The following is a 24,140-nucleotide window of genomic DNA, read 5'->3' on the forward strand; positions in this document are numbered from 1 at the left end:
GTCTGACAAGGAGACACTGTTTCTATAACGTAGTTGTCTCCAATTTGTAAAATTCCATCTACAGATTTCCCCCCCTCCCCTTCCTACTCTCTACTGTCTCTTGCTGCACATCCTAAGAAAAGTCATGCCTACCAGGAGGGCATAACTAAATCTCGATAAGACACTCGACTCGTTTAAACTCAACTTTGTCCAGCTGGGTTCCTCTGATAAAACACATTTCAGCCAAGAGTTACTCAAGAATTCCTTAATCCCTAATCCTTTTGGTAAACAAGGCATTGAATAAATGTATTTCTCATCCCTCTGAAAAAAAAAAGCCTTTCAAAAGGTTCAAAAGGTGGCATTCTCATTTTACCTGGCGGATCCTTTTTACTTCCTCCAAAGGACTGACATTAACATCCACTGCCTTCCCCAACCCCTGCAAAAAAAAAAAAAAAAATCTACATTAAAACCTTCCACATGTCAACATTCCAGGGTGAGAAACATGTATGTGCCACAGTTCAGAAGTCGGAACCTGTAACCTCCACGGGTTGCATTTTGTCAGTCACTGTAGAGAAAAGCTGGGGTATAATTCCACTCCCGCCACGCGGTCTACTTGCTTCTGGCCAGTTAGTTGTCTCCATGTCAGTTTCATCCGTGAGATGAGTTGCTTTGCGGGACTTCATTCATTCATTCTACAAATATTTGTTCGACCAGAGATGAGCAAGATAGGTAAGGTTTCTGTCCTGTGAAGCAATCCAGTGTGGGCACCGGTGTGAACAGAATCGCAGCCCCAGGGTATGGAGGCCACGCTGCCATGATGAGGGTGCAGGGTAGGGGAGTTTGGGGGCCATCTGAGGATGAATTTTGATGAATTCATACATGACTTTTGATAAATGCATACAATCACATAGTCACAATCAAGATGTAGAACAGTTCCAGGACTCCCCAAATCATGCTATTCCATCTTTATAGACAGTCCCCTTCATTCATCCCAGCCCCTGGCAACCACCTTCCACACACTTTTCCAAAGTTCACACCAAAGAGACTTTGTCTCTTCCAAAATATGTAAGTGGAATCACACCTGATGTAGCTTTTTGAGTCCTGATTCTTTCACCAAGCACAATGCATCTGAGATTCATCCACGTTGTTGCAGCTATCAGTGACCGGTTCCTTTTTATTATTGAGTATTTGTTATTCCATGGTATAGGCATATACTACAGCTAATTTATATCCATTCACCAGCTGGAAGGCATTAGGTCATTTCCAGGTGGGACGATCACAAATAAATCTGCGATTATTTCATACTGGCTTTTGTGTAGACGTTAAGTTTTTATTTCTCCTGGGTAAACACCGAGGAGTGGATTACCGAGTTGAATGGTGAGTGTATGTTTGGCTTCATAAGCAGTTGCCAAAACAATTTCCAAAGTGACTCTACCACTTTGGATTTCTACCGGCAATGTATGCACCCTCACCAGCATTTGGTATTGTCATCGTGGCTTGTTTTCATTTCAGCCATTCTGATGGACACATAAAGATTTTTGTCTACTATAAACAGGGCTACACTGAATATTCTTATGCACATATCGTTGGTAATTAGATGTGAGTGTATGTGTAAGATACATTTCTAAAACTGGAATTGATGGATCATAGGGTGTGAAAGATTGACTAGATATTGCCAAATAGCCTTCTGAGAAGGTGGGGCCAATACACCCACATTCCAGCGAGGAATGGTGATGCCTGTTTCCCCACATCCTTTCCAACACAGTGTAGTACCCAATTTCAGTACATGTTTTTCAATGAAATTTTACCTTATATACATATTTCTTAATATTTAGTTTTGAGAGACAGAGAGAGAAAGAGAGAGAGAGAGAGTGATAAGAAGTGGGGGAGGGGCAGAGAGAGTAAGAGACACAGAATCCTAAGCAGGTTCCAGGCTCTGAGCTGTCAGCACAGAGCCCAATACGGGGTCTAAACACACAACCCCCGAGATCATGACCTGAGCTGAAATTGGACGCCTAACTGACTGAGCCACCCAGGCACCCTGAAATTTTACTTTAGATGACTGCTGTGTGAGTATCTACCTCATCGGGTTGTTGGTGACAACTTTAAGTAAGGCTTTAGAGGTGTACCTGTCACACAGAGAGTGGCAATGGATATTAACTATTGTAATGATTACCACTACTAATCAATCAGTTGCATTACTGTTTGTCTCTCTCTCTGAGTTCCTCATCAACATATCCAGCAATGCTTTTCTCTGAGGAGCTCAAACTTCCTACCTATGGAATTTAGTTAATCCTTATAAATCTCTTGAGATGTTGGCCAGGAATTCAGGCTCTGTGGGTTTTACAGAGTAGGGAAGTGGGATGAATAGGGCCTTTCTAAATTTACAGAACAGATCTGAGTTCTACAAGGTCAAAATTAGGGGTGCCTGGGTGGCTCAGTCGGTTAAGCGTCCCAAATCAGCTCAGATTGTGATTTCGTGGTTTGTGAGTTCAAGCCCTGCATTGGGCTCTGAGCTCACAGTGCAGAGCCTCTTTGGGATTCTCTCTCTCTCCCTCTCTTTCTCTCTCCTTCTCTGCCCCTCTCCCACTTGCATGTGCACATGTTCTCTCTCTCTCTCAAGATAAATATACTTAAAAAAAGGAGGGGGGCACCTGGGTAGGCTCAGTCAGCTAAGTGTCCAACTTTGGCTCAGGTCATGATCTCACTGTTCATGAGTTTGAGCCCCAGGTTGGGCTCTATACTGACAGCTCGGAGCCTGGAGCCTGCTTTGGATTCTGCGTCTCCCTCTCTCATGTTCTGTCTGTCTCTCAAAAATAAACATTGTAAAGAAAAAAATTAAAGAGGCGTAGTCAGGTAGCTCAGTCAGTTGAGCGACCGACTTGGACTCAGGTCATGATGTCATAATTTGTGAGTTTAAGCCCTGCATCTGGCTCTGTGCTGACAGCTCAGAGCTTGGAGCCTGCTTCCGATTCTGTGTCTCCCTCTCTTTCTGCCCCTCCCCTGCTCACATTCCCTCTCTCTCTCTCTCTCTCTCTCTCTCTCAAAAATAAACATTATACATTTTTCGTTACTAAAAAAAAATACACCAGGAACGAGGACACACATCATAACTGAAACAAAAGTTTCAAAAAACAGTATTTCCTTGTTTGCTGTTTGTTCCATTCCATTTCATTAAAAATATGTTCACCGGGGGCCACTAATAAATAGATTTTAAAACGTACTATGGGTAAAGACTAGCAGTTTAAAGAGCACTGTTCTACGATCTAAGTCACAGATGCTGGCCTTCCTGGCAATGGAAGGAAGCATAGAGTTGGATTCCTAACTGGAATCACAGAACCTCCCACTGTTTTGGATACAAAACTGGGATGGTAGAGTTTATTCGTTCATCAATTATTCACAGAAAGCTCTTGGACTCCTCATGTGTACTACCCAGTATTAAGTGTCAGTGGAAGAGAACAGCTCTAGAAAAGCAAGAGGCCTGGATTCCAATCACCTCCATTTGCTGGTGATCTTGGTTAAGCCTCATCAGTTATCAAAGACTCAGTTGCCTCCTTTGTAAAATGGGACTAAGAGTAGAGAAATCAACGAGCCAAAGTGTGTAAGATTTAGCACACTGTCAGGCTCCTAGTAAGTACTTAATGCAGGGGTTCTCGAGGTGTGATCCCCAGGCCAGCAGCGTCCCCGTCACCTGAGAACTTGTTAGAAAAGCAGTTCTCGGATCTCATCCTAGATTGACTAAATCAGCAACCTCAGGAGTGGGGCCCTTTAACAAGTCTTCAAGGGGACTCTCAGACACTCTCAAGTTTGAGAACCACAGGCTCAACACATGGTAACCATTGACAATTAGTCCCTGAGGCTGCAGAGACGAGCAGTGGGGACACGTTGGAAATATTAGTCAACTAAAGTGCCAGTGGCACGCAAAGGTAAAGGATCTTGGTCCTGACTCCTCCTCCCTCCTCCCGCAGCACCTAGAGAGCTCGCTGATTGGTGAAATCCCTCCGGAGAGTCACCACCCAACCAACCCCGGAGAGAGAAAACTGAAAGGGGTGGGACCGAGTGTAGCGAGAGCGGCGCACCTATTGGCTGTAGACCATGCCGCAGAGAGGGGCGGAGCTGCGCGTGCGCACAGCCGAGGCGCGCCCCTGACGGCGGTTGAAAGATGGCGACTGTCGCCGAGCTCAAGGCTGGTGAGTGCGCGTGGGCCGTTTGCCGGGTGAAAGGCGTCTGGCCTTCCTCTTGTGAAAAGGATGGAGCGAAAGGAGCGCGCGCGAAACAGAGTCCGGCTTTCCGGGGGCGCGGGGCTCGTTCTGCGGCGTCAGGGTCGGCAGAGCGTCCGACTGGTGTGGCGGCCGCTGCGCCCGGGCCCTGTGTGAGGGAAGCGGTCGCACTGGGGCAGTTTTGAAATCGGCTTTGAGCTGGAGCAGGAGCTGCGGGACCCTCATGTGCCCGAGGGGCCTGCAGTCCTGCACATTGGGCCTCTGGGCGCATTTGTGAGACCGCTCTCGGGCCGAAGCTTTGGGCCGCTCCCTTCATGTGGGACTGAGTGATGACAGTACCCACAGCCATTATTGGGGTTAGGTACAGTCCCAGACCGTTAGCTCAGTTGTCACTGAATCCTTGCAACAACCTGTGAGGTGCGTCCCGCTCTCCATGGGGAAAAACTGGCGGTGGGAAGCTGCCTGGCCATTCTCCTGGAGTTTTCAACAGAGTTCCACAAAGGTGCGGGTCGATTAAGCTGGAAACGTTTGTTCACCGTTGATTTTGTGTGATCGGATGTCCAGACAAATAATAGTAGTTATAGTTACAAGCGACAGAGCCTTAAATGTCAAGCACTACCCAATCCCAGTATTGCCTAATAGATCCTGTGTCATAATCTCATGCCCATTTTATAGACTGGGAAATAGAGGTGCCGAGAGGTGAAATAGCTCGAGCAAAGCGCCTTAGCTGGGAGGCCCGGTGCGAGAGCCTAGATCAGCCGCACCTGAACTCCAGGTCTTAATCCCTGGATGCTGCTGCTACCCAGTTTATAAAACCAGTTGAGTTTTCAGGGAACTTGGGATCCAAATCAGTAATTCTAAAAGATTTGGCAGGGAGGGGTTGAATCCCTTTGAGAAGAGGATGCTGGAAGCATTGACATAAATATGTGTTTGGGCGCCGGGCTGAACAGTCCTGGAAAAGGCATGCCTTTATCCACAAGAACAGACTTCACGGGAATCCGTTCTCACTCCCCGCAGGGAATACGTAACACATGTGATATCGCATCAGCTCCAGAGGATTTATCTTTTTTTTTTTTTTAAAGATTTTTTTTCAGTTTATTTATTTATTTTGAGAGGGAGAGGGACAGAATCCCAAGCAGGCTTTGCACTGCCACCACGGAGCCCGATGGCAGGGCTCGAACTCACACGAGATTGTGACCTGAGCCTAAATCAAGAGTCAGAGGCTTAACCCACTGAGCCACCCAGGCGCCCCACTTCAGAGGATTTAAAGATACTTTGGGGAGGGGGGCACCTGGGTGGCTCAATTGGTTAAGCCACCGGCTCTTGATTTAGGCTCAGGTCACGATCCTGCGGTTGCGAGTTGGAGCCCCACGTGGGGGCTCTGCGCTGACCGTGGGGAGCCTGCTTGGGATCCTCTCTCCCTGCCCCTCTCCTGCTCACGTGTTCTCTCCCTTCCCCCCCCCCCAAATAAATAAAAAACTTAAAAAAAATAAAGGTATTTTGGGATATTAAGGCAAGTTAAGAACCTCTTTCTGAAGTTGTTGTAGCACCGTGTTTTAAACAGAATAGAAGGAAGGGCAAAATAATACAGAACCCCAAAAGAAGATGTAACTCTGGGGTTTAGGAGTGTCCTCCAGAGATCTAGGGAGCCCTTTATGTTTTTTCTGTGTTGCCCAGTTCTGAATATGCTCTGGGTCCAAGAGAATCTCAGTGACAGTGTGTTTCCCAATCAGTTATTGTACATTGTATGGACTTGTGCCTTTTTGAAGCTTTCACATCTCCCTTGGTTCCCTTGTCCCTTTTTGAAGCTCTGCATCTCCCTTGGTTCTGCCTCCGAGAGGTGGAGCTCATCATGTTGGAGAGAGCAACTGAGGCGTGAGCTGGCGATGAGACAGACAGCCTAGATTTCCTAACTCCAGCTTCATTAATTCGCATTTCTCTGCTGAGTTTGAGGCTGTGCTTTGTGCACATACAGTCTTTGGGACAGGATCCTGGCCAGCGAAAACTCTCCCATCTACTTCCAAAGATGGAGTTAAAGAACGGGTTCGGTTATGATCCCAAGACTGTGATAAGGCTGGACCTTCCTTTTATGGGCCTGTTACAAAGTCTGATTGGGTGATAACTGTACTTGCATACCTGCCAAATAGGTTGAAGGGATGATTTAAAAACAAGGAGCAAGAAAGGTTAAAATTCAGTCTAGATTTTATCTCTGTAATGGAATCCTAAGACCCAGGTTTTTGTTGTTGTATAATAAAGCTTTAAAGGAATTTTATGACAAATGGATACGTTCTTTGGGCTCTGTTGAGTTTTTCTTTATGTTGATGTACTTATTTGGTGCCTTGGGTAGGGCACAGTATGTATTAAACTATGTTTATTACACCCTGTATTATAATGCTCCCAGGTAGAGTTTTTGAGCTCTTACTGTGTTCTAGGCACTGTGGGTGAGAGGTGTTGATTGTCTGGGTTTGTTACTTAGCCTTGAGGGACAATGTGAACGAAGAAGGTTCCAGATCACTGCAAGGAATGATGCCAATTCAGCCCTGTCCCCGTCAGTATCTATACTAACATTTATAGGTAAATCTCATTATCATAACTGATACAGCAATCCGACCCTTGCTCCTCAAGAAGTTAGATTACACTCAACATATATATCCCTGATGTCTCAAGGTGGCAGTGATAGATTTCTAACTAGGCTAATCTACGTGTTAGATTTCTAACTAGGCTTATAATTTCAGAATCCTGTTGTTTTTTAGGAAATTAACTTGTGTCTTAAAAAAACAAACACAGAAATACCTTTTTCCTCTGAATGGGCCATTCCCCAAGGGTTCTGAATAGCATAGGTTTTTATCAAAAGACAACATATTCTTTCCTTTTATGGAATGCATTCGTTGTCTTTAATCATCTTTCTACACCAGAGATTTTCGTGACATATAGAACCTATCTGCAGTGCTAAACACTCTTGAAAACATACGAGTCAGTAAGGGTTAATTTCAGGCCCCAGTGAGCTAATTCTATGCTCCCTTTTCCTCCCTCACTAAAGATGCATACCAGACTATAGCTACTGACAGTGATGATGTTAGAAAGATAAACTTGAGTTTGCTTAAATATATTAAAATATCAAATCATTGCACCTTGAGAACTTTATATTTTTATTACAAACATGAATTGTGGTAGCTAATTGGATAACTTGCATTTAGCACATTGTTTAGATCGAAACAGTGGGTATTAGGCCACTTTACTAGTTACACATTTTTCTTCCAAGTATGCCTAAGAATTGAGGAGTGCCTGGCTGGCTCAGTTGGTGGAGTGTGCGACTCTTGATCTCAAGAGTTTGAATGAGTTCGAGCTCCATGTTGATGTAGAGATTACTTAAAAAAAAAAAAAATGACCAAATTTGTTCCATGATTGAAACATAATATTTTATATTTAACAGTTTTAAAGGACACCTTGGAGAAAAGAGGAGTATTAGGGCATTTAAAAGCAAGGATCCGAGCTGAAGTTTTCAATGCCCTGAATGATGAAAGTGAACCCCGACCGCCGTTGTCTCATGAAAACCTTCTAATTAATGAATTAATTCGGGAGTATTTGGAATTCAACAAATACAAGTATACAGCATCTGTCCTCATATCAGGTAAGAGGTTATTGTTACTTACCTGAAACAACATCTGCTTTTTCCCTGCCCTCAATTCTCAGAAAATGTTTACGCTGGAAATCCGATTCCATTACCACAGTGTCATCTGAGTGACAGGGACATAAACGTCTCATGGGTTCTTTCCAGAGCTTGAACAAGTTCTCATGGGGCTTATTGTATTGTAGGGGAAAGTAGATAAACACTAGGTGCACCCTTTGAAAAATCGCCTGATGCTGAGAATAAGCAGTTGTTGACATTTTGTTTGCTGCTAGCTTTTTTCTATAGATATACTTTAAAAATACAGTTTTGATGTATATAGTTTTTGTTAAAAAATAAGAAGCACTAGAGATAAAACTTTAAAATACTGCTACTATTATAGGTGAGGGATATATGCAAATGTGTGTAAAAGCGTGATATTTGAAATGGATTAGGAAGGAGTTTACTTTCCTCTTGGGAGTTAACCTTGGTATTGGGGGGAGGAGATGGACAGTTGAAGAGACATTTATCTGTTAAACTTTATTTGTGAAGAAAGTAAACTGAAAGGAATGCACGGTAGTCAAGACTTTCCTCTGGGCTGAGGGAGAAATGGGATTGGAAAGATTGCACCTGTATCATTTGATGGCCTTGTTTAAGCTTTGCTCTGTGCTTTAAGATTGTTTCACCTCTCATTAAAGAAAAGAAACCATGAAGTAGATTTTGGAAGAGAGAATGAGTTCTTCGAGATGCTGGGACTTTGATTTAACAGCTCTTTTATTGATATTCTAGATGTCTTATTTAATGTTAAGCATATACCTTAACTGAATAAAGACCAGGATTTTTAGTGGTCTAAGGATCTTCAGTATCAGTATCCACTTTCCTCAGTTTGTTACAGATGGCTACATAATACTATTAGTACTCAGAAAAGAAGAAAATTGTGAAAATAGAATGAACGCGGTCTTGGACTTGGGCTTCCCTAAAATGAAGTATGGTAACCATCATTTTAAGTTTCATATTAAGTGTCTCGGCTTTGTTCAAAAAGTGAGGTATAGTTAACAGTACGATATACCTTTTTTAGTATACACCTCGATGAATTTTACCAAATGCATAGTTTTGTAACTACCACCTCAATTACAGTCTCGATGTAGAGTATTTTCATCACCTCAAAAAATTCTCTGCCCTGTTGTGGTCAACTTCTTTGTCTACCGCCACCCCTAGCAACCACTGATCTGTTGTTTTCTGTACCTGTCATTTGCCTTTTCCAGAATGTTATAGAAATGAACCCATTCAGGAAGTAGCCTTTTGAGTCCGCTTCCTTTCACTTAGCATAATGCATTTGAGATTCAGCTGTGTTGGGTTTTTTTCCCCCTGAATAGCACTCATTTGTATGGCTGTGCCCATTTTATCCATTATCGCCAGTGGTTTGTAGTTTTTGGCAATTATCAAGCTGCCATAAACATTCACACACAAGTTTCTGTGTGAAAGTAAGCTTTCGTTCCTCTTGAGTAAAGAGCTAAGAGTGGGATTGCAAGGTTGTGTGTGGTAAGTACATGCTCACCTTTGTAAGGAATGGCTCAACCCGTTTCCAAAGTGGCTGTGCCATTTTGCATCGCCTACTGAAAATCTGAAAAGTCTGTATACCTGGTGAGTGGTTCTTATCAAAATCATATGTGCTTTTTAGATGAATAAAGACACCTGATTTTTCCTCCAGAATCTGGTCAGCCTGTAGTACCATTGGACAGACAGTTTCTCATTCGGGAACTAAATGCATTTGAAGAATCAAAGGATAACACAATGTAAGAACTTTTTTTTTTCCTATAATTTATTCATTTTTTTTATAATTTACATTCAAGTTAGTTAACACATGATGCAACAATGATTTCAGGAGTAGATTCCTTAAGCCCCTTGCCCACTGAGCCCATCCCCCCCCCCACAGCCCCTCCAGCAACCCTCAGTTTGTTCTCTATATTTCACAGTCTCTTCTGTTTTGTCCCCCTCCCTGTTTTGATATTATTTTTGCTTCCCTTCCCTTATGTTCATCTGTTTTGTATCTGAAAGTCCTCGTATGAGTGAAGTCATATGATATTTGTCTTTCTCTGACTAATTTCACTTAGCATAATACCCTCCAGTTCCTTCCACGTAGTTGCACCTGGCAAGATTTCATTCTTTTTGATCGCCGAGTAATACTCCATTGTATATATTATATACCACATCTTCTTTATCCATTCATCCATCAGTGGACATTTGGGCTCTTCCCATACTTTGGCTGTTGTTGATAGTGCTGCTATAAACATGGGGGTGCATGTGTCCCTTTGAAACAGCACACCTGTGTCCCTTGGGTAAATACCTAGTAGTGCCATTGCTGGGTCGTAGAGTAGTTCTCTTTTTAATTTTTCAGAGAACCTCCACACTGCTTTCCAGGGTGGCTGCACCAGTTTGCATTCCCACCAGCAGTACAAAAGAGATCCTCCTTTCTCTGCATCCTTATCAACATCTGTTGTTGCCTGAGTTGTTGATGTCAGCCTTTCTGACAGGTGTAAGGTGGTATCTCAGTGTGGTGTTGATTTATATTTCCCGGATGATGAGTGATGTGGAGCATTTTTTCATGTGTTGGTTGGACATCTGGATGTCTTCTTTGGAGAAGTGTCTATTCATTGTGCCAATTTCTTCAGTGGATTATTTATTTTTTGGGTATTGAGTTTGATAAGTTCTGTATGGATTTTGGATACTAACCCTTTATCTGATATGTCGTTTGCAAATATCTTCTCCCATTCCATCAGTTGCCTTTTAGTTTTGCTGATTGTTTCCTTCGCTGTACAGAAGCTTTTTATTTTGATGAGGTCTCAATAGTTCATTTTGCTTTGGTTTCCCTGCTCCCAGAGACGTGTTGAGTAAGAAGTTGCTGTGGCCAGGGTCAGAGAAGTTTTTGCCTGCTTTCTCCTCGAGGATTTTGATGGCTTCCTGTCTTACATTGAGGTCTTTCATCCATTTTGAGTTTATTTTTGTGTCTGGTGTAAGAAAGTTGTCCAGGTTCATTCTTCTGCGTGTTGCTGTCCACTTTTCCCAGCACCACTTGCTGAAGAGACTGTCTTTATTTCACTGGATATTCTTTCCTGCTTTGTCAAAGGTTAGTTGCCCATACATTTGTGGGTCCATTTCTGGGTTCTCTATTCTCTTCCATTGATTTGAGTGTCTATTTTTGTGCCAAGAACTTTTTTAATAACTTTTTTTAAAATAAAAACTTGGGGGGTGCCTGGGTAGCTCAGTCGGTTAAGCGGCCGACTTTGGCTCAGGTCACGATCTTGCGGTCCGTGAGTTCGAGCCCCGCATTGGGCCCCTGTGCTGACAGCTCAGAGCCCGGAGCCTGTTTCGGATTCTGTGTCTCCCTCTCTCTGACCCTCCCCCATTCATGCTCTGTCTCTCTCTGTCTCAAAAATAAATAAAAACGTTAAAAAAAAAAAATTTAAAATAAAAACTTAAAAATAAATTTTTAGATAGTGTTGTATTGGAGTCATAATCACATAGTGGTGGTTTTATTTCATTTTAATTCAGCAGGTATTTATTTGGCTCGAGTGTGTCTAACACTGCACCAAATCCAAGGTGTGTAGCAATAAACAAGATAAGGCGTCTGCTCCCTGGAGCTAAAATTCCTGTGGTTTCAGAGGACTGAGCAACAGTCCTGCTAAGGGTCACGTTTCGTGGTTTCTTGGTCCATACCCCACCCCCCCCCCCACTTTTATTTCCCATCTGAGACTATCTTTTATCACTTGTTTCCTTACTCACGCTGAACTCTTCCTCCCGATTATTTCCTTCACTTCAATTTAGGAATATATTCAGATCCCCCCAAAACCCAATCAACTTGTTTTGACCATTGAACTTAGTGAAAACCAACCCTCTGTTTTCATTTTGTTACTGTCCCCTCTTTTGCCCTCTCTGCATGTTAAAGTCTATCACCATTTATACTGAAACTCTGCCCTTGAAAGGAAGGGTGACCACTTTTGAGTAGTTTCTTGGTTCTTTTCTTACTTCAGAGTTGCTTAAACTTTTCCCAGAGAATCCCTGAATGGCAAAAAAAAAAAAAAAAAAAAAAAAAACAACAAAAACGTACATAAGAGTCCAGGGGACATGGCTCAAAGCAGCCTTTCCATTAGCAAGAAATTTCTTTGAAATCTTATGTTTTCTCTTTCGAAAACTTTATTGAATTTTTTTCTTTCTACTTCATGATATAATTGTTTTACCATAAAGATGTTATAAAGGACATACCAATTAAACTGAACTTTCCCACAAGTCTTTGCACAATGAATGTTCTAGGATCATACTCCACCTTTACCCTGTACTTTGTCCCAAGGCCCCAGCCCCAAGAGTGGCTGTATATTGTGTATTTCGAGTTTGAGAAGCTCAATTTCACTGGAGTTTCTGTGGCATTTTGTAATACTGACTCTTCTCCCTTAAAACACGTATTGTCATTTGTCTTTTATGACCTTTACTGTCTAAGTTTTTCTTTCCCTAACAGTGTTCTCAATTTCTTCATTGGCTCTTTTAGGCTTCCTTTAAATTGTGACCACTCAAGTTTTGTCCTTAACAAAACTTTTTATCTTGTCCCCTCGCCCACTTTTCTGAGTATGCCTGAGTCTTTAATGGTGCCTCTGAGCTGTGACTCCACTTTACATCGAACACATGCCCTAAGTTGTGGGCCCACGTTTCTGCTGGCATCTCAAACTCACTGTGTCCAAAAATTAAATCTGTTTTCATCTCCTTAAACCCCCCTCGTAGGTTCCTCATGTAGCCCTTTGGGTCTTCAACTCAGAGTCCATTTATGTTTGTGGCTCCAGCTCCTTTCTCCACCAGTCACTTTGCACATCGCATCCCTTCTACCTCTGCGGAATCTCCCATCCACTCCCGCTGCCCCACGCTGTGTTGTTCAGAAGCCGTCTGCTTTCTCTGTCTCTAGTCGCTTTCTTTTCCAACTTACCCTTCAAACTGCCGCAGCTTGCTTTCTGAAAGACAGTTACTGCTTTGCTTAAAAACACTTCTGTTGTGAAGTTTTCAGATTTTAAAAAGTAATATGGATTGTAAGATTGAAATTTGCTCACCCACAAAAGTAACACACACATTTACAAAAGTAAATGTGTGAGATGATGGATATGTTACTTAATTCACTGAGGAGAATTCCTTTGCCGTGTGTGTGTGTGTGTGTATGTATATGTATATATATATGTATATACATATATATATATATATATATATACATATATATATATATATATATATATAAATATAAATATCAAGTTATCACCTTATATAGTTTAAATACCTTACAATTTTATTTCTCAGTTATACATCAGTAGAGCTGGGGGAAAAAAGGTAAAATGGTAAGTATACCACATACTAGATACATGTGCCAGTGTGAGCGTAAGGTGGTTTTCCACAAACACATTCATATTTTTCAGAGAAACTTAAGAATTTGCATACAAAGTAGGATAAAGTCTAAAATAGCCTTATGTTAGGTCAAGCCATGCCACCGAATGAGTTTGCCAAATTTATGAAGAAGACTAGTTTTCAGAGTTTCTGTGTTTTAACATTGCAAATAAAGTATTGTAAGGCTGAACCTGAAAAAATATTCTCCTTTTTTAACTTGTATTTTTTTTTTTTTATAAATTTTTTTTTAATGTTTATTTATTTTTGAGAGAGACAGAGACAAAATGTGAGTGGGTTGGGGCAGAGAGAGGGAGGTGCAGAATCCGAAGCAGGCTCCAGGCTCCAAGCTGTCAGCACAGAGCCCGACGTGGGGCTCTAACTCACAAGCCGTGAGATCATGACCTGAGCCGAAGTCGGTCGCTCAACTGACTGAGCCACCCAGGCGCCCCTTAACTTTTATTTTTTAAAAAATCTTAGTATCCATGAATTTGTGGATTAAATATACTAGTTTTTTTTTTCTAATAACATTTAAAAATAACTGAATCTTAAAATTTTAAATCTTAAAAACTTTATTGGTGTTAAGAACAAGATTGTTTACATTTAAAAATCTTCTTGAACCAATTAGCTCTTTGGGACACATTGGTTTAAAATAAACGAAAAGAGGGGCGCCTGGGTGGCTCGGTCGGTTAAGCGTCCGACTTCAGCTCAGGTCATGATCTCACGGTCCGTGAGTTCGAGCCCCACGTCGGGCTCTGTGCTGACAGCTCAGAGCTTGGAGCCTGTTTCAGATTCTGTGTCTCCCTCTCTCTCTGCTCCTCCCCTGTTCATGCTCTGTCTCTCTCTGTCTCAAAAATAAATAAACGTTAAAAAAAAAAAAAAAAAAGTAAAAAAAAAAAAAAAGTAAAATAAACGAAAAGACCTATTTTATGTTCCTGGATTGTAAGATTTATTCCTTTCTAAGAGTTGAGGCATCTTAAATGGAGAAACTTACTTTCCTCCTTTCCTTGTGTTATGAAACAGTTGGCATGCAAGGAGTTACTTATTGCTGCGTAACAGACTGCGCCAGGATTTGGTGGCTTGTAACAACAAACATTTATTATCTGTGGTCAGAAATCTCTGGGTGGGGCTAGTGGGACATTTCTCAGGAGATCCACTTAAAGGGTAGCCAGGGACGTCGTCATTTGAAGACGTGGCTGGGGCTGGAGGATCCCCTTCTATGTGGCTCACTCACATGGCTGCTTGCACGAGACTCCATTCCTTCCATGTGTACCATTCCCTAGGATAGCTTGAATGTCCTTATGACGTGGTGACCCAGCAGAGAAGGCAAGGAGGAAGCTGAGGGGCACGGTGGTTTGTGACCCAGTCTTGGAAGTTGCACAGCACTCTCATTTAATATGTTTTTTGGTTCAAAGAAGTGACTTGAGCCCACACTCCAGGAGAAGGCAGTTAGGCCCTACCTTTTGGAGGGAAAGGAATGTCATACTTTAAGCTATCACACCAGCTAATAAATAGTTGTCCCCAAAAACTCAGTTAAGTTGTATTTTCAGTGATGAGATTGGAAACATTTCTGGTGTGCTTCTGTCTCTCCCATCATCAGCCACATAGCTTCCGTTTGTGCAGGGCTGCTCGTGTACATCTCTGAGCAGTATATTGTAATGCAAAGAGTATGGGACTTGGGATTCAACTGGAAAGTTTATTTACTTACTATCTAAGGAATCTCCAGGGGCGCCTGGGTGGCTCAGTCCATTAAGCGTCCGATTTTGGCCCAGGTCATGATCTCACAGTCTGTGGGTTCGAGCCCTGTGTCAGGCTCTGTGCTGACAGCTCAGAGCCTGGAGCCTGCATCGGATTCTGTGTCTCCCTTTCTCTCTGCCCATCCCCTGCTCATGCTCTGTCTCTTTCTGTCTCAAAAATAAATAAAAACATTACAAAAAATTTAAGAAACCTCCAGCATATCTTCCCTGAGCCTTGGTTTTCTCACGTATAAATTGGGGATGATGATTATGACATCTACAGGGCGAAGATAGAATGGAGAGAGATTTGGAAACTGTAAAAATCACTTTTTCTTTAAACTGCCTGCCCTAAAAATAGCTTATTAAATATTAGTTCTTACCTGACTCCTGAACAGCTAATATTTATATGCCATTTAATATGTGCCAGGCATGGTTTTAAACGCTTGACATTTATGAACTCATTTAGTCCACAATAACCCTAGGAGGTAAGGACTACACTTATCCTCATTTATAGAGGAAAAAACATTTAAGAGGCTGGGGACATTAAGAATCTTGTTGAGGTCAAGTGGTAAATCCAGGATTTGAACCCAGGCAGCCTGGCTCTTGAGACATATGACCTAATTTGACAAGGATTTATTCATCCAGCGTTTCCTGAATACTTGTTGTATTCAGACAGTGCTAGGTACTGGGAAGTCTTACACTGGACTTTAAAGTTGAAAAGCTGAATTCCTGTGTATTGTTTGATTTTGTATTTCAGTTTAGTTGATGTTTAAGTTGGTAACATGGGTTCTCTGGATTTTTAAATTGTCTTTCGAGTTAAATGGTACTCTTAAATTTAAATATTTTTTTAAATGTTTATTATTAAGACACAGAGAGAGAGTATGAGCATGGGAGGGGGAGAGAAGGGGGGAGACACAGAATCCGAAGCAGACTCCAGGCTCTGAGCTGTCAGCACAGAGCCCGATGTGGGGCTCGAACTCACAAACCGTGAGATCATGACCTGAGCCGAAGTCAGACACGTAACTGACTGAGCCGCCCAGGTACCCCAAATGGTACTCTTAAATTTAAAAAAGCATGAATAGTTTGTGATTTCGATAGTAACCCTGCATCTTCTTTAAGTATAGAGAATTACCTGGCCATTCAGGTGGCAGAGGCTGCCTTAGAGTTTTGGGGGCACCTGGATGGCTCGGTTGAGCGCCCAACCTTGAGTTCAGCTCAGGTTGTGATCTCATGGTTATGAGATGAGCCCCGAGTCGGGGTCTGTGCTGCGCATGGAGCCTGCTTGGGATTCTCTCTTTCCCTCTGCCCCCCTCCTCTGTGCGTGCATGCTCGCTTTCTCTCAAACATAAACATAAAAGAGAGGTTTGTTTTAAGCTTTTCCTGTATCTATAATTTTAACTGATTGTGGTTTTCTTCCTGCTATAGACCTCTTTTATATGGAATTTTAGCTCATTTCTTGCACGGAACTAAGGAGGACCTCCAAAATCCATTTTCGAGAGGGTCTTCACTTCAGCCTCCAAACCCAGATCTTGGCAGACAACCTAGCGGAAGAAGGCAAAGGGGTATGAATTTCCTGAAATTCATCATTTTGCTGTCAGCATGTATATTTTCTTAAATATTTCTCTCTGGAATAGTTTTTCTTGAGCTTTTGAGTCATAGTTTAATTCTACTTAGACTTAATACAGTTTTGGTCTTTGTTACTTATCCTAAAAACAAAATGCTTTTTGGAAGGAGAATCTGGAGGGCAATGACTGGACAAAATTCTCAGATATTATTTCTATACAGAAGTTTGGAAAAACCTGATTTTCACATAGATTTGTACTCTTTGGAGCAGGTTAGATTATTGGTGTACTGAACAAATAGCGTTTTATCAAATCATTATTTCCCCCCCCGCCAAAAGTGAGGAAAGATCTCTGCTTACAGATAGAGAAGCCACATGTTTCTGTACCCTTTGCATTTTTATTTAAAAAAATTTTTTTAATGTTTATTTATTTTTGAGAGACAGACAGACAGCATGAGTGGGGGAGGGGCGGAGAGAGAGGGAGACACAGAATCCGAAACAGGCTCCGGGCTCCGAGCTGTCAGCACACAGCCCGACTTGGGACCCTTGGGACCCGAACCCACAAGCTGCGAGGTCATGACCTGAGCCAAGTCAGACTGACTGAACCACCCAGGCGCCCCCTCCCCCACTTTGCATTTTTAGAATACTGTTTGTGGAAGACTGGCAGCTACCTATAAATAACGAATTCTTCGGAGGATAGCCTCGGTTTCTTTCAGAATGCTCCCTCTTCCAATGAGCTTTCTGTTGTTGTGTTCACATCAGCAATAGGCTGTCATTTTGCTAATCTGAACTGAGTGGTTTATTAGCTCCTCCTTTCCAGCTTCGGTCGAGGTGACCTCTTTCTAAGGCCGGTCGTAGGTGGGGCTCAGGCAGCAGATTAACAGAACAGCTATAGCCCTGGAATGTGGAAAGAAACGTGTAGAAACCTCTGAAATACAGATCGCCCTTGGTAGTTTTCATAAGCTGCTGTGACCAGTATTGATCATGCCAAATGCTTGCTGTGTCTCCTCGGATCTGAAAGTGAAGTATTTGTGAGGCAAGGCAACCTCTTGAGGAGGTGATTTCCGATTTCACTACGAGTTATCCATTATCTTAGAATGCTGAGCTGATAGACCGTTGAACAGGAAATCATCCCACCTCCTTACTTTACGCTTGAGCAAACCGACCCTGAGAAGTTAGGTGACTCCTCTGAAGCCTGCAGCTGAACATTTTTAGCCGAGTCGGCATCCCTCCGTGCCCTTCTTGTACACTTTTCAGGGTTTGTGAGGAACTGTCGTGAGTGCCTACTGGCCGGCAAGTACTTAAAACAATTACGTGAGTAAATGTCGAAACGTTCAGATAATACAGTGTAAACTTCCCTTTCATCTCTTCCGTCTTGTCTCGGCCCGACTCCCCACTTTCCCTCCCTTCCACGGAGGGAAGGCCCCCGTTAGCAGGTCGGCAGGTCTCCCTCGGGATCCGTTTCCTACGTATTTATGTATTCTGCTCCTGTGCGTGTCCTCCGGCAGTTGGCTTTTCTTCACTTGTCCTGTCAGCACGTGGACATCCCCTTCTACCTCGTTCTTAACTTCGTGTAGTATCGCGTGGCTTTGCTAATCGTTCGTTACCGATGTGCTGTCATGTTTTTAATTTTTGGCTTCTACCATGTAGCGGTATAGAATTACTTCCTGCCCACACACGGGTTTGTCTTGTGCGGATGCCCAGAAGTCCAGTTGCTGGTTCAGAGCATATACGTACTAAAAAATGTAGTGGATACTGTCTGATTCCCCTCCAGAGCGGCTTTACCAGGTGACGTGCCTACGGAGAGTGTACGATAATCGCACTTTCTCCGCGTGATTGCCACCAGGGGATGTTATACACGCGAACACTCGCTCACGCGGCAGACCCGCGACACGGGTATTTTCATTCCCAAGAGGGAAAATAATCGCTGGAGAGAGCACGTTTCTGGCTTGCAAGCTTTTCATTTTTATTTTCTTCAGTTGTACGACGTAGTAATTCAGCACTTGCCTACAACACCTGGTGCTCATCGCAGGTGCCCTCCTTCGTCCCCATCACCTCTTTCCCCCACCCCCAGCCGCCTCCCCTCTGGCGACCGTTGTGTGCTCTCTCTAGTTAAGAGTCTCTTTCTTGGGTTGCCCCTCTTTTCTTCCCCCTCTGCTCGTGTGTTTTGTTTCTTAAATTCCACATAGGAGTGAAATCATACAGTATTTATTCTTCTGACTGACTGACTTCGCTTAGCATAATCCTTTCTAGCTCCATCCATGTGGTGGCCCCGCTTGAAAGCTTTTTCTAATCGATCTCATTCATGGCTAATGGCTAACAACAAAGTTACAAGGAACAGAGTATTTCTTAACTGAGTTCTGTTGTTTTGAGATGTGGGTCACAGAGTAGCAAGTTGTGGCTTCACACCTGGGAGGTGGGAGGGCTGGGGAGTGGAAGAGAGAGGGAGGGAGAGAGCGAGCGAGCGAGCGCGGGCGAGCCAAAGAGGGAGAGGGGGGAGAGTGCATTAGTTACTTTGGGGCTTCAGAGGCTCCGCTTAGAGTGGGTAAACCTTTGGGCGCTTACTCTGTGGAAAGCTCAGAAAGGAGGATGGCAGCTGAACTAAAGAAGAACCGTGATTTTGCAAGTTATTTTTCTTGACCGTCAAAAATTTTCTTGATAACAATGAACTCTTTGTGGAATGATTAAAAACAAATTTTTTTTAATGTTTATTTTTGAGAGAGAGAGAGAGAGAGAGGCAGAGCGTGAGTGGGGGAGGGGCAGAGAGAGAGAGGGAGACACAGAAACGGAAGCAGGCTCCAGGCTCTGAGCCATCAGCACAGAACCCGACGCGGGGCTCGAACTCACAGACCGCGAGATCATGACCTGAGCCAAAGTCGGACACTTAACCAACTGAGCCGCCCAGGTGCCCCTGTGCAATGATTTGTGAGGAATTATCAGCCCAAAATTGCATTGTGTCCCAGTCGCGCACTCGAGTATTCTGTTTACTTTCTGGATTCTAGCTTACTGTTTGATGGAAATGTGTTTGATTTGACTACATTGACAAGGTTATGGAGACGTGAAAATAATTATTCTTCGGATTACAATACCTGATCTCTACAGAAGCTCATCCGACTGACATAAAACACTTAAAATGAAATTCTCTTTTATTTGAACACAAGCCTAAAGCATTCCAGCATGGAAGCACTTCCTTTATCAGAGCTTTGAGAGTGCTGAAAAAAAGAGGGTTTATGTAGACACTCTCACCTTTGGAATGGTAACCAGTTCATTAGTGGTGCTGGTATTAGTGCTTGAAATATGGAAGCAAAGTAGTTTTTGGTATAAATAAAAACACAGATATCTCATAGCAGAGAAAATCATTAACGGAGCTTGATTGCACATCTGTAAGGTACATGCATAACAACTTCATTTCTTTACAGTGCTTTTCTAGAAGACCTGAAATGGTTGTGGCCTCAATTTTGTTCTGTCCAGCAAAGCTGCCTAAAAATGAGGGAGGTGGTCATCTGTGATCCAGACCAGTAGTCTCCCATTTTTTATGAGGGTGATCAGCTATGGTGGACTAGTGGGAATGGGTGTAGAAGCAAATTGTCTTTAGAATTAGAAAATCCAGGAGCACCTGGGTGGCTCATTCGGTTAAGTGTCAGACTCTTGATTTCGGCTCATGTCATGATCTCCTGGTTTGTGGGTTCGAGCCCCACATTGGGCTCCGTGCTGACAGCTCAGAGCCTAGAGCCTGTTTCAGAGCCTGCTCCAGATTCTTTGTCTCCCCCTCTCTCTGCCCCTTCCCTGCTCGTGCTCTGTCTCTGTCTCGCTCTCTCACACAAAAATAAATAAACATTAAAAAAAAAAAATTAAAGAAGCATCAAGAAAAGAAAATCCAGTATGTGCTTGTGGTGCTAAAATTGCATATTTCTAACAACTGCCTAGATTTGTATTCTTTTTCTCTTGTCATCTAGTTGTCATAAAAATGGGTTTTTCCATTGTAAAAAGTGTCTGGGGAATATTTTCAGTTCTTCACAATTCTCAGAATTTAGTCTTTGCATTGCATTTTTGTTGCATTTGATTCTTTTAATCTAGAACACTTCTGCCCTCTACCCCTTTGCCTCCATGACAAAAGAAATTCCGCAGAAGTGACTAGGGTCCCTTCTATTGCCAGAGCACAGGGGGTGGTCACTGGGGCCTTGGGCGTTTCTGAACTCTTCCTGGAGCTTTACTGTTGTGTTTTTGACTGAAGATTTTCTACAATTTCTGTGATACTTTTCTGATTTGGGTAGGAAGATGTAAACTGCTAGTTTTTTTTTCTGGCCACAAGAGGGTGCTGCTGAGAGGCATTTCTGTTTGAAGAAAAGTTTCTTAGTTCTTAGTTTCAAAGGTAGAACTTAGTTTCAAAGTTCTTCTTAGTTGAAGAACTTAGTCATCCTTCAAAATGCTCATTGAACATTGTCCTTGCAAATTCCATTCCTTACGTATCGTGTAAGAGAAGTTTATAACTACTACTTACCCATGGGTTTACTCCAGGATGCTCTCTGTTCCACCCTTGAGAGTGAGTCTTTAGTACTAAACATTTCCGATTTCCTCAATAATGGTTTAAAAATGGTGAGTTCCTTTCTTTGTCCCAAGCCACCTGAAGAACTCCTACAATATCAGGGGTGCCTGGGTGGCTCAGTCAGTTAAGCGTCCGACTTAAGGTCCGGTCATGATCTCGTGGTTCACGAGTTCAAGCCCACTGTCGGGCTCCGTGCTGACAGCTCGGAGCCTGGAGCCTCTTTCGGATTCTGTGTCTCCCTCACTCTCTCTCTCTCTCTCTCCCCTTCCCTGCCTCCTTCTTTCTTTCTTTGTATCTCAAAAATAAACATTTGAAATCTTTTTCAAAAAAAGAACTCCTATAGTATTCAAGATACAGCATTCAAAAATACACGTAGATATGTCTGCACACTGCTTATTTTGACTTGGGATAAGTACTGACATTTGTTTCTGTTAATTTCAGATGACCACCTAAGAAAGGAGAAGGGGAGTATTAATAATATTGAAGATCCTCTTGTTTCTCAAGCAGTAAAGAGATGACATTTCCATCTGGGGCGTCTTTTGTCTTAAAATTGTGTGTATTCAGTACCATATTTATTCTGCCAACATTACCAAAATACATCACTAATGTTTGTACTTTGTAGAAATTCGAGTTTCTGCAAAACATTTAGCCCCTCCTGTTTTACTACATTTGTGAATAAAAACTAACTTGTAGCTTCCAGCTTCTTGGATTTGACTTGAAAGAGGAAAAAAAAATACTGTTTTCAGAAGGTATGATAAAGTTTTTTAAATTTGTAAGAGCTAAAGGGATTTTATTAGTACCTGTATGTTCTTAAGAAAAAAAAGTTCAGGCCTTTATAGCCATATGCTCTGCTCTTTAACAAGGTTACATTAATTAAATTTCCTTCGGGCTGGAATTAGGTGGATTTGTAGAAAAATCCATTCATGTTCTGAGAAAACATTTAAAAGAACACTAAAGCCAGAAAAAACTATTTTCTATAAACTTTGTTTTTTTCCTTATGATTAGTGGTTTTTCAGATAACCATTTATAATTAGGTTTAGATATCTGAATTACTATCTAAATTTGAACTTTTAAACTAGGTAACAATGTACTTTTTCTTTCCTTGGACCATTTTGGCTTCTATTGGAAGATTTAATTAAAAGGAAGAGGGGGAAATAATTCTTTCAATTTTGCTGTAAGTAAAACAAAGAGTTTATTTCATTATATAAAGAATGTGGAGTAAGCATGAAGAGACAGGCTTTAGGAGAAATACCAGAAGGCACTTTTTAAAAGATGGCATTGTGTAACCTCCGTGTGGCCTTCAGCTGTGCACTTACAAGGCGAGCTACGCCAGGGGCCGCCACTACCTACTCGGGCTCCGGAAGTCTCATTAAATGCCAGTTTTTCGTTCTTGGGATAAAAAAAAAAAACCGGTAAGAGCTCTTAGTGTGCGATCTCTAAAATGCTATTTTGATATTTATTCAGACATTTTTATAACGTGGAGTCTCCAGACCGATATCCCTGACAACACCTGGCCTGGTCGGCCGGAAGTCGCAAAGCGTGTTCTGGGCGTGAACTGCGCGGGCTCCCGTTTACTGACTGCGTTTAGCTTGAACATTTTCCACAGGGAAAGTGATCATGGCTGGAGCTGGAAAAATTGGCGTCCTCTTCAGGGTGCGGACTCTGTGCTGCCTGTAGAAATTACTGAAACTTTTGACTTTTGACTTTCTGTGCGGTGGTCAGCGTTCAGTCCTTACACCTTAACCAAGAATTTTTATCTGAGTGCCAAAAGTTGTTAAAGAAGTCCCCTGAAGACATACTTGACAAGTGAGAGGATTTTGCGAGGCCCTGTTGACGAGCTAGAATTACTTACATCTCATTTCCATTTTTAAAATTAAATCTATAATCTATGGTAACAGTCACAAATTCCGTTGTATTGGGTGTGGGGATATGAACATCTGAATTCTTCTCAGAAGACTTGGTTTACATGCAAGGATGTTGGCAACGGACGCTAAGTTCACCTCAGGAATTACAATCATGCAGGACTAGATTAAGAAAAAATTCTGGACTTTATCATTTTGGATACTGATATAAAGTCATCATGATAGAAGCTGAACATAATTGTCGCATGTAGTCGATAGTGCTTTTGTATGCATTGTCCTGTCATTTGTTTGCACCCAGGCCACTTTTATACTTTTGATGTATCATTTAATAAAAAACACTGGAGCAACTCGTCTTTGTGCAGAGGCTGTTCCTGTGCCTGTTCGGTCATCAAGAGGTGGACACCAGGACGTGAAGAACGGTTGGAGGTGGCTCCCCGGCAGCCTGGGTGGAGGGTGGAGGGTGAAGGGAGGGAGCTGTGCCCTGCGTGTGCCCTTGCCATCAGCCACCTCACCTGCCACACTTACTCTTCACACCAGGGGCTGGCGGGGACGGTATTGTAACCAGGGACGTGGCCATTTAGGGCTTCGGAAGAGCATATGCAGCACTCTTTTTTTATATTTGGAAAAAGGGAAAACCACCTATTTTCAAAAAACTAAGATTTTTATGATTTCCACAGAGGACCTTAGGTTGAGAAAAATGTACTCCAGAAATGTTTATACTCAGGATATTTGAACTGTGTCAATTAATTTATAAGCCAGTAGTTGAAGAAGGTGCATGGGGCAGAGATAGCAAAAAAAAAAAAAGATCTGAATACAGAGGACCCATTAAGCTCTTGTCCTCTAACTCAAAAAACTAAATCTGCATCACTGCTGGTGGTTTTCATGGGTTGTTAGGAGAAGTTCTCTTCCAGAAATACAGAGAAGTTTTAGGGGAAGACTTGGATTTACACAAAAATAGGATGGGAATTGGGACTGAAGAGGGATTTAGGAAAAGTGGAAATCTAAAACTTGGGCAGTTAAAAAACAGCAGGAACAGAGGTGGCGTTTGAAGATGATAAATTTAGCTTAGCATATATGTTTGCATAGAGTAAACTAATAGCTTTATAATTATGTGCAAGAATGCATTTGTGTATGACTCGCATGCCTGTATGATTATATAAAATTTGATGTGTTCTTTTAACCTAAAGCCAAGTGTACACGAAGGATTAACATTT

At 42.4% G+C, this 24,140-nt stretch overlaps 1 protein-coding gene across 3 annotated transcripts; it reads left to right on the forward strand.

Annotated features, from left to right (window-relative positions):
• Positions 1-4,051: 4,051 nt before the first annotated feature.
• Positions 4,052-22,913, forward strand: CEP20 (centrosomal protein 20). 3 transcript variants are annotated; one of them, XM_058710157.1, is made up of 6 exons: positions 4,053-4,169; positions 7,633-7,830; positions 9,518-9,602; positions 16,383-16,519; positions 21,506-21,616; positions 22,529-22,913. In XM_058710157.1, exons 1-5 carry the CDS (start codon positions 4,142-4,144, stop codon positions 21,580-21,582), a joined length of 525 nt encoding a protein of 174 aa, XP_058566140.1. In that variant the 5' UTR covers positions 4,053-4,141; the 3' UTR covers positions 21,583-21,616; positions 22,529-22,913. The 3 variants fall into 3 exon arrangements, with proteins under 3 accessions (XP_058566141.1, XP_058566140.1, XP_058566139.1); XM_058710156.1 differs by lacking the exon at positions 22,529-22,913 and having other exon boundaries at positions 21,506-21,763; XM_058710158.1 differs by lacking the exons at positions 16,383-16,519; positions 22,529-22,913 and having other exon boundaries at positions 4,052-4,169; positions 21,506-21,763.
• Positions 22,914-24,140: the final 1,227 nt, after the last annotated feature.

Source organism: Neofelis nebulosa, chromosome 18 (genome assembly GCF_028018385.1).
Source record: "Neofelis nebulosa isolate mNeoNeb1 chromosome 18, mNeoNeb1.pri, whole genome shotgun sequence".
Classification (NCBI taxonomy): Eukaryota; Metazoa; Chordata; class Mammalia; order Carnivora; family Felidae; genus Neofelis; species Neofelis nebulosa.